The 15,452-nt window shown below is 42.1% G+C and overlaps 1 protein-coding gene across 5 annotated transcripts in view; it reads left to right on the top strand.

The window, feature by feature from the left end:
- The window catches only part of CARMIL1 (capping protein regulator and myosin 1 linker 1), a 4,434,936-nt gene that overhangs the window by 2,453,460 nt on the left and 1,966,024 nt on the right, over positions 1 to 15,452 (top strand). For all 5 annotated transcript variants that reach the window (XM_044067077.1, XM_044067074.1, XM_044067073.1 and 2 more), the window contains exon 13: positions 10,119 to 10,222. In XM_044067077.1, coding sequence (XP_043923012.1) covers positions 10,119 to 10,222 — 104 coding nt within the window. The remainder of the gene's footprint in view (positions 1 to 10,118; positions 10,223 to 15,452) is intronic.

Here is a 15,452-nt window from a genome sequence, read left to right as displayed (position 1 = left end):
AGTACATTCATGGAAGGAGGATTCATAAGATGTTCTTCGTGTTTCACTGTTGCAGTCATCACATTTGGGTTATCCCTGCCAAGGTAGCCCTCAGCCAGTTTGAATACCAGAGGGTTAGCATTTTTGCATTGGTTGCTGTCGCTTCAGGACTGACATCAGGTCGTCAGTAGTATAAAGTAAGGCAGCTGACGCCATTACATCAGTCTTTCTTGCCGTGGAGTCTGAAGCAGTTCGCATGAGTGCTGGATGGCCACTACCTGAGTTTCATCTTCCGAATTGAAGCTGAAGTCTTCTAAAGCTAAGTACCCCATTGGGGATCCTTTTTTCTTGCACTAACCGATGTCAGAAAAAGTTAACAATTGTTTCGCCTGTGGAAAGCAAATACCACACCGAGACTTTCATTCTTACTGCCTCACTTGCTTAGGCCCAGGCCACGACGTCCCCTGCTGTCGCTTCTGTGCTTTGTTCAACACCAGAACTGTACATCGTTGGGCTCTTATTGTAGCTAGATATTTTCGCTTACAGTCCTTGAATTCCGATATGGCTTCGGTAAGCCATCCGACAGCAGATCTTCTGAAAAAACGTAAAGATAAATACAGAGACAGACCGCACAGGTCCAAACCTACCGACGATGCTCCCATTAAGCTAGTCATCGGTTCTCCGGTCCTCAGTGTGGCTCTTTCACAGCCCCTGATGCCCATTTCTGTGGATTCGCAGGCTGCTACCAAGACCCTTTCAGAATTTGGTATGCTGCAAAACTCTTTTTCAACTAAGGATCCTGCAGTCGTCTCTACCTTGGATGGGTTCAGAGCTGCTGAGCAGGCACCAGTTTCCGAGGAAGGCCTTCACGCTACAAATTGCCGACACAGACGACTTCTTTCGCGACTACAATTCTTTTGAAAACTAACGAGTTTCTCAGGCACAGGTTACGAACCACACCCAAGAAACCGACGACCCAATCTCAGGCACCTGCTTCCTTGCCTCAGTCTCAAATGCTTAAAATGGTGGAAGACCTTATCATGCTGATCAGGGGAAGCCAAGCTACCCCTTCCAAAATAAAAAGAGATCTGTCCCCTGTAGATTTGTCTGAACAGGAGTATGATGACTCTGATGCTTCTGAGTATGAAAACATGCAACCCCTCTCTGCTTATGAGGATTCTGATGCAGAGGATTCCATTCCTTCAGACTCTTCCCCCAGAGGATTTTTCCTTTGGCGAAACCCTGCACACCTTAAGGGAGCATTTCCAGTAGGAAAGTCAGGACTACCCTCAGTCTAAAAAGAGACTCGGAATTCTTAGATATTCCACAGCACAGACTGCTGGCCATCCCCCCCAGTTCTGGATGTTGGGGAGGATGTTTTCCTGGAATCCAGCTTGACTCCTGACACCCTCTCTGCTGCACCCAGAAAACCAGACAGGTATTAGAGTCCCTGACTCGCACAAATTTCTTTTTAAAAATCGTACTGCTGACCCTGAGGTAATTTCTCAAGGGCCTAAAGGAATTAAAGCGACCTCTGCCAAGAATTCCACCCCCTCAGATAGGGATTCCCGAGCACTAGACAGATGGGGTAAAAAAGTATACACCTCCGCTACTCTTGCTGTCAGAGCACTAAATTGTCAGTTTCATTTGCTAAAATCTCAGCAACATACCTTGGACCTCCTCAAACAAAAAGTCTCCCTTTCCTGCTTGTGCAGAATCTAAAGAATTACAAGAGTTAATGAATTCTGCAAGTCAAGTAACTAAACACACCTTGCACTGTGGTTTTGATGCCTTAGAAGCTTCTTGCAGGCCAGCAGTCACCGGTTCTGTCCTCAGAAGATATGCATAGCTTAAGGAACAGCACTTGCCAGACCATGTTAAATTTAAATTGTTGGATGCCTCCTTGCACAAAGACAACTTATTTGGCACTAAGGCAGAAGAGGTCTTAAAAAGGATGGAAGAAAAAGCTAAATCTATGCAGACAGTTAAGGATTTCTTACAGGTCCAGCCACCCAGATTCAGCAGGCATTGTACCTCCAAGCACTGGTCCTTTCCCTGCTCCCACCAGGTCAGTTCCACACAGACCCTGGGGAACCAGACCCCACAGACAGAAGCCACAGGGAATGCAGAGATCTAAGCAGTGGACTGCTCCACTTCAAAACCAGGGAGTTCTAAGCCACCCCCTTATGGTAAGAACTCGTAATGACTCTCCATCCCCACCCCCTCCCTCTGCCCACCTCCACTTTACACCTAGGAGGAAAACTCTCCTTTCATGCAGACACCTGGGCCACCATTACCATTGACCGCTGGGTTCTCAACAGTGTCCCAGGAATACAAACTTTCTTTCGACACCCTTCCAACTCCAAAAGGGTTCCCAGATCTACCTCAAAACCAGTGGGTAGAGGTGCAAAAGCAAGTCCTTTCCCTGCTCTCCATGAGGGGAGTAGAGCACGTTCCTGCAGAACAGAAAGGCCAAGGTTTCTACTCCAGACTTTTTCTGGTACCCAGGAAAGAGGGCACCTGGTGCCCCATCCTCGATCTATCCATTCTATACACCTTCCTGGTGATCCCAAAATTCAAAATGCTCACCCTCCAGCAGCTGCTACCCATGCTCTCCAAGGATGTTTGGCTAGCCACCCTAGACTTAAAGAAGAAGGCCTACCTCCGCATTCCTATCAGGGAATCATGCAGGAAATTTCGCCGTTTCAGGCAGGATCTCAGCACTTTCAGTTCTCTGTGCTTCCCTTTGGCTTATCTACTGCTCCCAGAGTAATCACAAAATGTCTGGCTCCGGCCATGGCCTTCTGCAGCCAAAGGAATATCCAGATTTACCCATGCTTAGACGACTGCCTAATTCAGACAAGCCAGGAAAAGCTGCTCAAGCAGCTGGCCTTTGTAAAGTCCCTTCTAACCTCCCTGGGTACAAAATCAGCGAAAATAAATCCAAACAGGTACCCACCAAAAGGATTATATTCCTGGGAACAGGCATGGGCACAGCACCCCAGATGGCATTCCTTACACCAGAAAAGCAAACCTTCCTGACAACCTACTTCTCTGAACTAGCCACCAGACCCCAACTATCTGCAAGGAAAATTCTGCAAGCTCTGGGGTTCATGGCATCTTGCATTCTGCTCATTCCATATGCCAGACTGTATATGTGGAAACTTCAGTGGTATCTAGAAAGCCTTTGGTGCCAACATTCTCAAGACCTGGAGACTCTTATACCTATAATGCCTTGCCTCAGAAAATATTTTCTTTGGTGGGCAACAGCATGCTCCCTCAACAAAGGACTACCTTTCTCACCACCCCATGCCACCCAGACCCTCACCACAGAAGCATCAGATTATGCCTGGGGTGCACACCTGGACGGCAGGTGCATACAGGGCCAATGGAGCCCACAGCAAATCCATCTGCACAACAACCAAAAAGAGATAAGCTGTCCAGCACGCCTTGATAGCTTTCAAGCCCCTTCTCTTCCCAGGTGGTGGTCTGATCAAAGCAGACAACACAACTGTGAATGTGGCACATCAACAAGCAGGGAGGGACTCAGTCCTACCCTCTATGCAGGCTGGCCATGATCCTTTGACACACAGCCTCTGCCATGCAACTCCACTTGTTAGCACAATTCCTACCGGCTTCTCCCAACTCTGTGGTGGACCACTTAAGCAGAAATCTTCTGGACCCACATGAGTGGCAGCTCAACAGAAGAACCTTCGCCCTGATAACTCAGAAGTGGGGCACCCCGAAGTTCGACCTCTTTGCCTCCCACACCAACCACCAGCTCAGCAAGTACTGCACCAGGGAGCATCACAGCATGGCTTGGAAAGTGGATGCCCTGTCCTTCCCCTGAGTCAATCTATCAGTCTATGCCTTTCCTCCACTACTTCTCATCCCCAGGGTACTGCTCAAAATAAAGGAGGAAAAACCAAGGACAATTCTTACAGCTCCAGACTGGCGTCGCCAGCACTGGTACCCCTTGCTGTGCAGCCTGTCTCCTCTGCCACCTTGGCATCTACCTCAGATTCCAAACCTCCTGACCCAGAGGGAAGGGGAATTCATGCATCCCCAATTGCAGACACTTAATTTGGCAGCTTGGCTTATTCCCTAACCCGCAATCAATCTGCCAACCTCAGCAAACAGGTTCTAGATGTTATACATGAGATCAGATGCCCTAGCACTAGGAAGTCTTATGCTGACAAATGGAAAAGGTTTTGCACCTGGATTCGGGCTAAGGGAGTCAGTACAGCACAGCCTTCCCTCCCTCTCATCCTGGATTACTTAGCTGGCCTGCTACACAGTGGACTCTCATTTTCCTCTATTAAAATGAATGCCTCAGCTGCCTCTGCTCATTTTCCCAATGAGCAGCCTCCTTTTCTCACACCCTCTGATCAAACAGTTCCTAAGAGGGGCTAGCAACTTGAGGCCACTCAGAAGAGCACCAACCCCAGCTTGCGACCTTAACTTTGTGTTGGAAAAGCTCACTCCCCCCCCCGAACCTGCCTCTTCAGCAGAGAGAAAATTTCTCTCCTGGAAGGCAGCTTTCCTTCTGGCCATCACTTCAGCCAGAAGGGTCTCCAAGCTGCAAGCATTCATGGCTGTAGAACCCTTCATCATCTTCCATGCTGACAGGGTATCACTCAGGGCTTACCCATCCTTCATGCCTAAGGTGGTGTCCAGTGTGGCTCTCAACCAATCCATTCATTTGCCCACCTTTTTCCCTAACCCACAGAACAAGGGGTATAGGATCCTGCACACTCTAGATGTGCACAGGCAGCTCAGATTCTATCTAGACAGGACTAAATCCTTCAGAAAGTCTGATCAATTGCCGGTTAACTTTGCTGCAGGGGCAGAGGGCAAAGCCATCTCCAAACAAACCATCTCCAAATGGATAGCACACTGCATACATTTCTGCTATAAACAACGCAGAAAGCCTCCTACCAAGGGGGTCAGGACTCACTCCACCAGAGCAGCCTCCACCTCTGCAGCTTTCCTCAGAGGAGTTCCCACCAGGGGACATCCTGGAGGCTGCCACCTGGACATCTGTTCACACTTTCTCCGAACATTACCACCTGCCTATCTTCTCCAAATCCAGGGCAGGGTTTGCCTCTGCAGTCTTGCAGGGCATCCAAGCCAGCCCCTAGTTTCCTTGACTGCCTCCACCCTTTTCCTCAGCTTTGGGAATCAACCCAAATGTGATGACTGCAACAGTGAAACACGAAGAACATAGTACAGTTGTTTACACTTACCATAAATGTAGATGTTCGAGTGTATTCACTGTTGCAGTCCTGGTTTCCCTCCCTCCATCCCCCTCTTCTTTCTTCTCTTTCCTTACAAGGGGCATATTGGTATTTACTTTCTACTGGTGGGGTCCTACCACCAGAACCTGGCTCCCACTTTGGGGCTCCTGACTGGTTAGGGTAAGAAAAACTGATGTAATGGCGTCGGCTGCCTTACTTTATACTACTGACGACCTGACGTCAATCCTGAAGTGACAGCAACTGAAGCAGAAATGCTAAGTCTCTGGTATTCGGTCTGGCTGAGGGCTACCCTGGCAGGGATAACCCAAATGTGATGACTGCAACAGTGAATACACTCTAACATCTACATTTATGGTAAATGTGCACAACTGTACTTTCCTTAAAGTTGTCCTGGTAGTAAATTCCTCCAAAGCAGAGCCTAATACAAGAAGGAATGTTTTCAGACTCATGTTGAAAAAGAAAGGAGTTTGCACCTCCAGCTTGCCTACTCTAAGAGGGAAGGAAGGTTTCAGTCCATGAGGAAGACCCAATTCTGGTGATGGGGACATACCATAATTGTGGGACAGATCACTGTTAAAGCCATGGCACCTAAAGGGGGTGCTAGAGCTAGCTGACATTGTGTGCAGTGATGCGAGTGACATTATTAGCTCTGTCCCATTAGGGACATACCAAAATAATCTTCCCTAGCTCTCAAGGTCAGCATATGTGGCACAGCAGGTGCTCTGCTCTGCTTTCCACCTCCTGTCCACCACTGGTGCAATCCCAGCCCTTGGGATAGTACAGGGGACACTAGGCATAAATGGTGCAGCCAGGCAGCCTAGGATTTGGACCGGCTGAATGGAACTGGATAAGCCACCTAGGCTTTCCTGGCTGCACCATTTATGCTTAGTGTCCCCTGTACTATCCCAAGAGCTGGGACTGCACCACAGCCTAGGATTTGCACCAGCTGAATGGAACTGGATAAGCCACCTAGAATGGTGTTAAAAGCTGTCTAAGCTAGGTGCAGCTCAAGTCATGTAGGATTGAGTAAGTTAATACCTTGTACACGGACTGATTCATTTGGCTACTTTGTATGCTGACCTTAGTTAATTTTGTTGCCATCGCAGAACTGCTGCACTCAGCACTGGTGAAATTTGATTCTAATAAGAACCACCGTTAACTCTTTCAGTCCAGAGCAGCAGGATGCTAGTTAATCCCTTTGCTTCCTGAGATCTTTTCTCCAAAGTCTTCTACTAAAAACACACCTTGTATGATTTGCAGTATCACATAAAGTATGAGTAATACTCAAAATGCAAAATATGATGCACAGTTTTGCTTGTATCAGAAGTCTCTATGATGTTGATTTTTTTGCAGATTTATGAAAGAAAAACATATTTTACTTGCCAGAAATTAGTATTGTTACAGAGAAGAAAAAAACAAACTATCCCTTTACGTGTGCAATATAGGTACCAGGGTAACAGTAGGAGAATTGTTCATTTTTTGGAGAGATTTCCAGTGATGTTTGTCAAAGGTGAGTACCAAATGCTGTTTAATGATGTGGCACAAATGATGCATATGATATATTCACAGCATTTCAAACTAACAGTACTCATTTACAGTACTGTACTGTCAAGTGTCAGTGGCAGAATTGTGTATCTTAATATGTGTTAGATGGCAGGACTTGAAAATATTGATAGCATTCATAACATCTTTACCAATGTTATTTCAGAAGCTCTTCACATTGCCCACCCTTTAAATCCATTCATCCATAACCCTTTATTCCCATTTTTGCACATGGGTTTGGGGTGTCACTTCAGCCGTGGCAATCATCTAGAGCCAAGGTTTACAGCACTGGGTAGCTAGTCCTGCCACTGTAATTCTTTTACAATGCACCCCCCCCCCCCCCCACACACACACACCTATGGCCAATTTAGAATGTCTGATCCACCTGCTTCATGTCTTTTGAATGTTGGAGGAAGCTGGAGTACCTGGAGGAAATCCCTGCATAGTCAGAGAGGACATGCAGATTCCAAACAAAAGATACTCCAGCCGAAAATCAAACAAGGAAACCTCTTAATGTGAGGTGACAACACTATCCACTACATCACTATGCTACCCACTGCCGACCCTTTTTAATGTCATTTCTTTTTTTTTTACCATCAACTGTGCACCCCCCCCCCCGCACATAACAGCATCCCATTACATTATTCCATTATTAATGTAAATATAGATTAAAAGGCCATATTTTTATAACATTTTGCAAGTATTCCTTAACTCCAGCCCTATACATCCCAGACTAACCATTTCGTTGTGTGTGCTTAGCAAGTCATGTCATCCTCTAGATATAACCTTGCTGCCCTAGTTTTAGATGTGCATCTGTAATTTAGAAATTGCATTTTGAAAACACTGAAGAGTACATCTGGGGAAGTAAGGGGATTTTTCCTGTTAAGACAGTTGTACTCTTATTGGATACTTGGGAATTCTACTTTACTGACACATATGCTGTTCTAAGAAACAATGTGTTAATAGTGCCTTCAAGTAGTTGTTTTCATGGCAGTTTTACAAAACAGCAGCCAGACAAATTTGTGTGAAGCAATATGTATTGAATTCTTGGCCAGAGTTTTCAGTCGTGATTTACATTCATTTTTATGAAGCTTTAATAGCATCTGTTCATATGTTCATTGGATAGTTAAGACTACGTTAGAACAGCACAGTAGGAGTGTGTACTGCCTGCGACTTTGCTGACTTAGGCCTTTATACTTTCTGCGGCTGACTGTAATAAAAAAAAATCTTAAGAATTTTATTATCGTGAAAACTTTCCCAACTACTACATTCCATGAGTTTGAATGCCCTTTGCCAAACAAGCCATTTGTTATGGTTCATCCTTTTTCAGCACAGTTGCACAAGTTTTATGGATGTCTGACACCACATACAGAAAAAATAAATTTAAAGGACACTTTACATCAACTGTGGTGTCTGCCTGTTCTTCCTCATGCTATGATTTCAGCTTGAACGATTGTGCAGTTTTTCCTGATTACCGCTAGTACTAGACTTTGAATGTGCTTATTTGCTTTCTAACTTTACAGTTTGTCCTTTCCCTTTACCCATACGGAATGTATATGGTTTAAGAACTGTGTGTCAGATTTGAACAGAGTAATGACTAATTTCCAGGTGCATTCTGCTTAGCTGGCAGGCAGCAGCCTCCATTTTTCTGAAAAGTTAGATGTTTCATAAATCTGTAAATAATTAAAACCCCATGTATGTTTGTATATGTAGGTGTCTGCCCTTTCCCTGGTTTCTTGTTACAAAGTGTGTATGAAAAGGGTGGTGTAAGCAGATGAGATAGTGAGAAGACACTAGTAAAATAATAATTTAGCCAGAACTGTAATTCTTTTCTATGCTTTGAAGAATGTGTTATATATTTGCTCCTACTTCAGAAGAATTTTTATTGCTGTGAATTAAAAACGTATATAAAAAAAAAGCATGTCACACAGATGCTTTAAAGCCCTTATACTTGTTCACTATTACAGGATAAGAGCATTCACCCCTCTATTGATGCTGCTGATTACGTTTGATAAAATAGTGAGGAGTCTGTAAGGCAGAAAGGTGGTGGGAAGCACTGAGCATGTTGTACACAACTATTGTCTGAGAGAAGTGCTGGGCAAACAGCTATTGTAGTATCTGCTCTTCCATTCCGTGGGAGTATTGTCACAGGGACAAAAGAGTACCAAGCCCTAGCTCCATGGAATAGAGGGATAAAGTCCTGCCTGTAGATGTCCTGAGTTTAGCTAGTGTCTGAGGTTTTGGAGGAATCTCTTGGAGAGGATGGGAATTAGTGACCAGTGCTAGCTTGCCCATCCTGAGTAAGTATGCAAATTGTGGCCACAGTAATATATTTCAGATTGGTACTGTTTGATGAGTACAGTGCAACCCATTGCTTCATACATACACAAACTTAGATGTGCCCACCAAATACACGCAAATTTAATTATTGTATACTCCTCACTTGTTTGATTGTAATGAAATAAATGAATAAATAAATTATCGACACAGTAATATATTTGAGCTTGTTGCTGTCAGACACACATGGTGCAACCACTGCTGCTGTGAGAATCTGAGTTTAGGGCAATGTAGAAATGTCCTGGTGGCTGCCTGAATGATGACCTTCTGTGGCCAGCTGTTGCCCTGCAGAAGAAGGAATGGGTCAGTCAGCTGCTCCCTACAGACTGAACACCAGTTTATTGAAAAGTAGTAGGGGGCATAAAAAGAATGCATATTAGGAAAGGGAGAATCAAGTAAGTTTATAGTTCCAGTGGTGCTTCAAAATCCCTTGTCCTTCTCCAAAATTACATGAGAATAGTGCTGTGTGCTCATCAGTGGTTTGTTTTATTTATTAAAGCTATCTGCTTATTGTTAATTCTGTTTGTTATAGGACTACTGGAGCTCCAGCATGACATTAGTTAAGACATCTAGTTGCTTAAGAGACAGACATAAGCTTTAACTTAAACACTGCTATGAAAATATGCAATTTCACTCTGGGCATTGAAGCTCGAGAACAGATTGAATGTACATAATTTCTGGTATGTATCCTATTATTCCAAATAGCAGAGCTGCACTAATAAATACTCTGAATGTAGTAACAGTTTGTGATTTAATAAGGTTTGAATTCATTTACATTTTCCGTTTACCATAGTTTATTGCACTAATGTACACTGAATATATTTTATTTGTGCAGCATACCAGATTCTTGTCTGCAGAATGGACACTTGCTAAATTCAAATAAATGAATTGAGTCTTCTATCTTAAGCTTTTAAATGGCAAATATAAGTTTGTGTTTACTAAGCAATTATCCAGATGAGAGTTTCTAATCAGTGCAGTAACTACAGTGCTATATAATTTCAGGTGTTAACAGTCTTGCTCAGTCACTGAGTGCCAACCAACTGATACCGAGCACCCTTACTCATCTTGACCTCTCAGGGAATGTTCTTCGAGGTGATGACTCCTCCGTACGTACTTCATTATTTTTTCTTTTGGAAACAATGTTGTAACGTAAATAAGACAGTATAGTAACTTTGTTTACTCAGAATATGTTCAGTTGTAGCACATGATGTGCGTAGCACGTGTAATGAAGTATGCAGTGATATAGCAAGTATGAACTTTGTGTCTCACTAGGAAATGAGTGAATATGTTTCTGTGCCTTGTTATACTATTTGTAAAGCAAAATCTCACATTACATAACGTGAACGAGGTGGAATTCAGCAAGCAGCTTCAACAAGCTTGGAACATGTCTGTCTATGAATTTCATGTTATTGTCTGGTGTGTGTGTGTCTGTCTCTCATTGTTTATATGTATGCACGTACTGGTTACTGTCAAAGAAGTATACCATCGAAGGTGGTGTTAGCATTTTTTCCATAGATTTTACACCATGTTTTGCATGTTCATATGAAGTAAGTTTTCCTGTCATATTCAGCAAAAATTTAACCCTGTGCTCAGTCAGTGTACAATGTGTTTTTTCTTTTTTCTGTTTCTGTCTTCTACCACCATCTAAATGTATCCTTGTGAACAGACCTCTCTTATCCAGATGCAGTTAAAGGACCATTTCATTGTGTTGATCTACATGCATTATTCTCCCCAATTCTTAAACGTGTGCTTCTGCATATAGTGGTGTCTTTCATATGTCATGATAAACCTGCATTTTCATGCAAAGTTATGTGCCAGATTTTTTCCTGCATCATTTTTGCCTCTTGTGCCTGAAGAACATTGAGCCTTCTACACAAATTGCCTTTTCAATTTGCATCTTCATATCTAGTCATTTGACACGCTGTGTTTTGTGTGTGTGTGTGTGTGTGTGTGTGTGTGTGTGTGTGTGAGTGTGTGTAGACCCCTCATTCCAAGGAAATATGCCTTAGCAGCACTATGTGTTTTGTTTATGTAGGTGACAATATGAGACAGCTTCTGGATGGCTGTCATCGAGACAGAAATTAGGGGTGTTTTCGGCCCCACAGTCACCATTGTACCTTGGCTACCTCCAGTCCGGTGATGTCGTTTTGTGGTTTTTTTTTTCACTTCTGTAAGTAACTGATTAGTTATATTGGTCTGTATTGCTTGATTTCAGACCTGTTTCTCTTCCCTTTATAAATAGGCAGTTTTTCAGTAGCTTTCAATTATGATGGTATAAATAGCCTATAGAAAGGCTTTTATTTATAAACAGGATAAAGAGTATCAACTGAATACTTTTGTAGTCCCTTAAAGTCTCCATTTGTAATCAACTGCTCCCCAGTGCTACTGTTAGGCTTTGTCTTTCCTACCTGCTTTAACTCAGCCGTTTTTTTTTTGTTGTTTTTTTTTAGCAAGTAACGTCTTTATTAAATTATCACTTGTCATAGGCAGTCATACATGTATATACATGCAAACAAACCATATTAACATATTTTCAATTGCAAACATTATACATCACTTGTCTCTCTAGTCATTGTCAGTCAAACTTTGTATAGCTCATTCAGTTCCTGCCTTCCCTTAAACCTCACTCCTCCTCCAAAACATTGTTCTGCATGTATTGTTTCCGCAATTCACTTTTTTATGTGATTTGCTGCTTCCCTTTTCCAAGGATCCCACATTAAATTGTTTTATATTATTTCTAGTACACTTGATTTAAACTTTAATTTATATTTTCTAGTAACTGCTTTTTTGGCAGCTACTTGAATTAAGCTCAGTAAGATCTTACTGTATCTAGGCAATTCCAATTCTGTATCATCGTTCAAAAAAATCATTTCCTTAGTTACACCAATTTGCTTACCCAGTATTTCTGATAGAGTAGACTGCAGGAAGTTTTTAAAGTCTGACAACTCATTAAACTCCCAAAAATATTTTCCGAATTACCTCTATCTTCCCTATCACACCTCCAACATTTGCAGTCTACCGGAGGAAAATGTTTTTGAAGTCTGCTTGGGGTATAATAGTACATATGCAAACACTTCCAAGCAAAGGTCCTAAATCTTATAGACTTTGTTGCATATTTGGAAGCCATTAACTCATCCAGTGTTATCCTTGGGGAGGGGGGACTTGAAATTGTAGCAAGTTTTGCTCAAAACACTCAGTTTCACCAGACTTTTGTAAAAATGATAAGAAACACATCTCTAATATTTCATTTCTTTTTTTTTTTAAGCAAGAAACATTTTTATTAAATTATCACTTATATAAGCAGCCATACATTTTTTTGAATAAAAACAAACCATATTGACATAATCTTAGTTTGAAGCATTTTACATCACAAACCATATTGACATAATTTTAGCTGCAAACATTATACATCACTTATCTACCCAATCATTGTCAGTCAAACATTACATAACTCATTCAAATCCTGCCTTCTTTTAAACCTCATTCCGCCCTGTATGCATTTTGCCCACAAGTCCCATTTTTTCCTATGCAGTTTGCTTCCACTCTTTACTAAATATCCTTATTCCCAGGGGCGGCTTGTGGTATTGGACTGCAGCCCCCCAGCTGTAAAGAAAATAAAACAAAATTAAAAAGAAAACGAGGAAAAAGAAAAACAAACAAAAAGCATATCTTGAAACTCCCTGCATGCGTGATCAGTGTTCCCAGAACTTGGGACTCCATGCATGCGCACAGGAATCCAGACTGTTAGTGAACCAGTCCATAGTAGGAAGACAGCACTCAGACTGCAAGAGATCCCAGAAGTCTATGCAGTTACAACTGCATAGACTGGGAGGGGATCGGACTGCAACATCTGCAGGCTGGGTAGCTTGCTTTTGTGAAGGACTGTAGGACTGTGCTTTCGTGGCTTTCGTGGGGCTTTTTGAAACTGTAGGACTTCGAAGCTGAAGTGCATACTGGATTAATGAAGCTGCTTTAGAGGTGTGTGTGGGCTCTCTAAAGCTGGAATTAATGAAGCAAGCAGGTAGAGGTGTGTGTGTGTGTGTGTGTGTGTGTGTGTGTGTGTGTGTGTGTGTGTGTGTGTGTGTGTGTGTATATATATATATATATATATATATATGTGTGTGTGTGTGTGTGTGTGTGTGTGTATAAAATGCCCCACTTAAATATACCTGGTGGCTAGAAAGAAGTGGTAGGACTCAAACTCTGTACCTTGGGAGCAGGTAGCAAAAGCTTCAATTCCCTACCCACCACCACTTGTGAAATTTTTGCCTCGTATTTTTGTTCTGTTATGTTCCTCATAAAATCTGTGGTTTTCCAGGCATTTGAATTTCAGACGCATATTCTTCAGAAAGTATATGGTAGCACAAAACCTTTTATTCTAACAATTTTCTGTTTAAAACATCAGTATTTGAAATGTGTCTCTATTTTGGGGCTGTATTTCCCCCATTACTGGCTTTGTCCAGGATTTTTTGTGCTAAGTGGTTGGGAGCTATGGTGAGAACTGAATTCACTAATTGATAGTCATTTAAGTTTCAATCTATTTGTCTTTCAACAAACAACTGATCTGGCATAGTATGTTGCACTGACTGTAGTGCACAGGGTCTTGGGTGCAAGACTTGGCTGTGGAACGCGTGGTGGTAACACAACATTTTATTCTAGCAACTTTCCAAGATTATACAAGCAATGTTTAAAATGTGTCCGTATTTTGGGGGCTTTTGTCCCCACCCCCAATACATTTTGGCTTTTTCCAGATTTCTTGTGCTTCAAAGTTGAGAGATACAGTTGAGTGGATTTTACAAGGAGCTGGAGCTTGAAGAGAAGTTTATTTTATATGGATGGCGCAGTGGTGCAGCAGTAATGTTGTCGCCTCAGAGCAAGAGGTTCTCTGGTTTGATTCTTGGCTGGAGTGCCTTCTGTGTGGGGTCTGCATGTCCTCCCTGCATTCATGTGGATTTCTTCCCACGTTACAAAGATGTGTCTGTAGCATTTCTCTCCAGGCCTCCACTGAAAATTGGCTTTGTTTCAAGTCAGACTTTCCCGGTTAACAAATGTAAAATAAAGTTTAGTTCTACTTATGATGCATCTGCTTGTATTGTTAATAGCACAACAGGTAGTGTATTTGTTTTTGATGCAGAAGGCTGTGGGTTCTACCCCCACAGTATATAGATGCATTGTTGATACTGTACTGTCTTGTACTTTAAAAAGGGGGTGGATACTGCAGTCCTGAGAATGTCCTTTTTGGTGGAGAAACGTAGTAATGATGAACCTGTTATCAGTTTTCTATCCATTCCCTATTGCAATATTACTAGCTTAACATTTTTTTAATGTAACACAGGCAATTTATTCGTTAAGGGCAACAGGCACTTTATTTGTAGATGAAACAATGAAATATAAAATTGTTTGCTAGCAGCAACCTCTTCATTAGTTACATATGTCTTTAATGTGGAATTATTTAGATGACTTTTACTTTTGCAGAGATTGTGCGTATTTACTGATACTGGTGGATTGTAGAAGTTTGAGTAGACTTTTATGATGGAAATGTTCTGAATTGGACAGTTTTGTAATTTTTGGTGCATACATTTTGTTTCATTTTCTACTGGAAGAATGTTCAAAACAATAAATTTAAAACCCCGTCTAACAACTGGATTCTATTATACAAGGAATATAATTTAATACAATCAGGAAGGTGTAGCAAAGAACACATGTATGTTTCCTGTGCAAGGGGCCTATGATTTGAAAACAGCCCAAAGTTAATCTTTTTTCTGCCACTGGCCAAATGTATTTTCTTTGAATGCTGGTTTCAATGCTGTTTCAATGAATGTGAGTTTCAAGTGAAGAGAAGTTTTAATGCCAAGCCTATTTTCATTGTGAGACTGCATTACTTTATTTAGCAAATGTCTATTCGTGTTTGTGCTGTAAAATGTAAAATAAAACTTTTAAATGAAATCCAAATCATCGTAGAAGTAAAGCAGTATGCACATTGCAGTGTTTGTGGTAAATTGGGCAAAATAGCCAAATAATGGGACATTGGAATAGCTGCAGGGGGGAGGCCCCATTTGACCATGATTTTGTGAGGGGGGGGCGGATGGCAAACTCAGAGAGCCCCGGCTGAACTATACCTCTCAACTGTCCAGATTTTTGCAGAATTAATAGATTTTTGCTTCTTATTTCTGGTTTGTTCCTCATACAATTTGTGCTTTTCTGGCACATCATTCAGGAAAGAAGTCACTAAATAATGAGACATTCAGTTTCAGACTTCATACCCTTCAGAAAAACGCATGCTAAAGCAAGACCTGTTATTCTGTCAACTGTCGTAAGTTTATACAAGAGCAATTT

The sequence above is a fragment of the Protopterus annectens genome, chromosome 3.part1 (assembly GCF_019279795.1).
Source record: "Protopterus annectens isolate FY-2018-M chromosome 3.part1, PAN1.0, whole genome shotgun sequence".
Taxonomy (NCBI): domain Eukaryota; kingdom Metazoa; phylum Chordata; order Ceratodontiformes; family Protopteridae; genus Protopterus; species Protopterus annectens.
The sequence above is the reverse complement of the archived record's forward strand: the minus strand, read 5'-3'. Positions and strand labels throughout refer to the sequence as shown.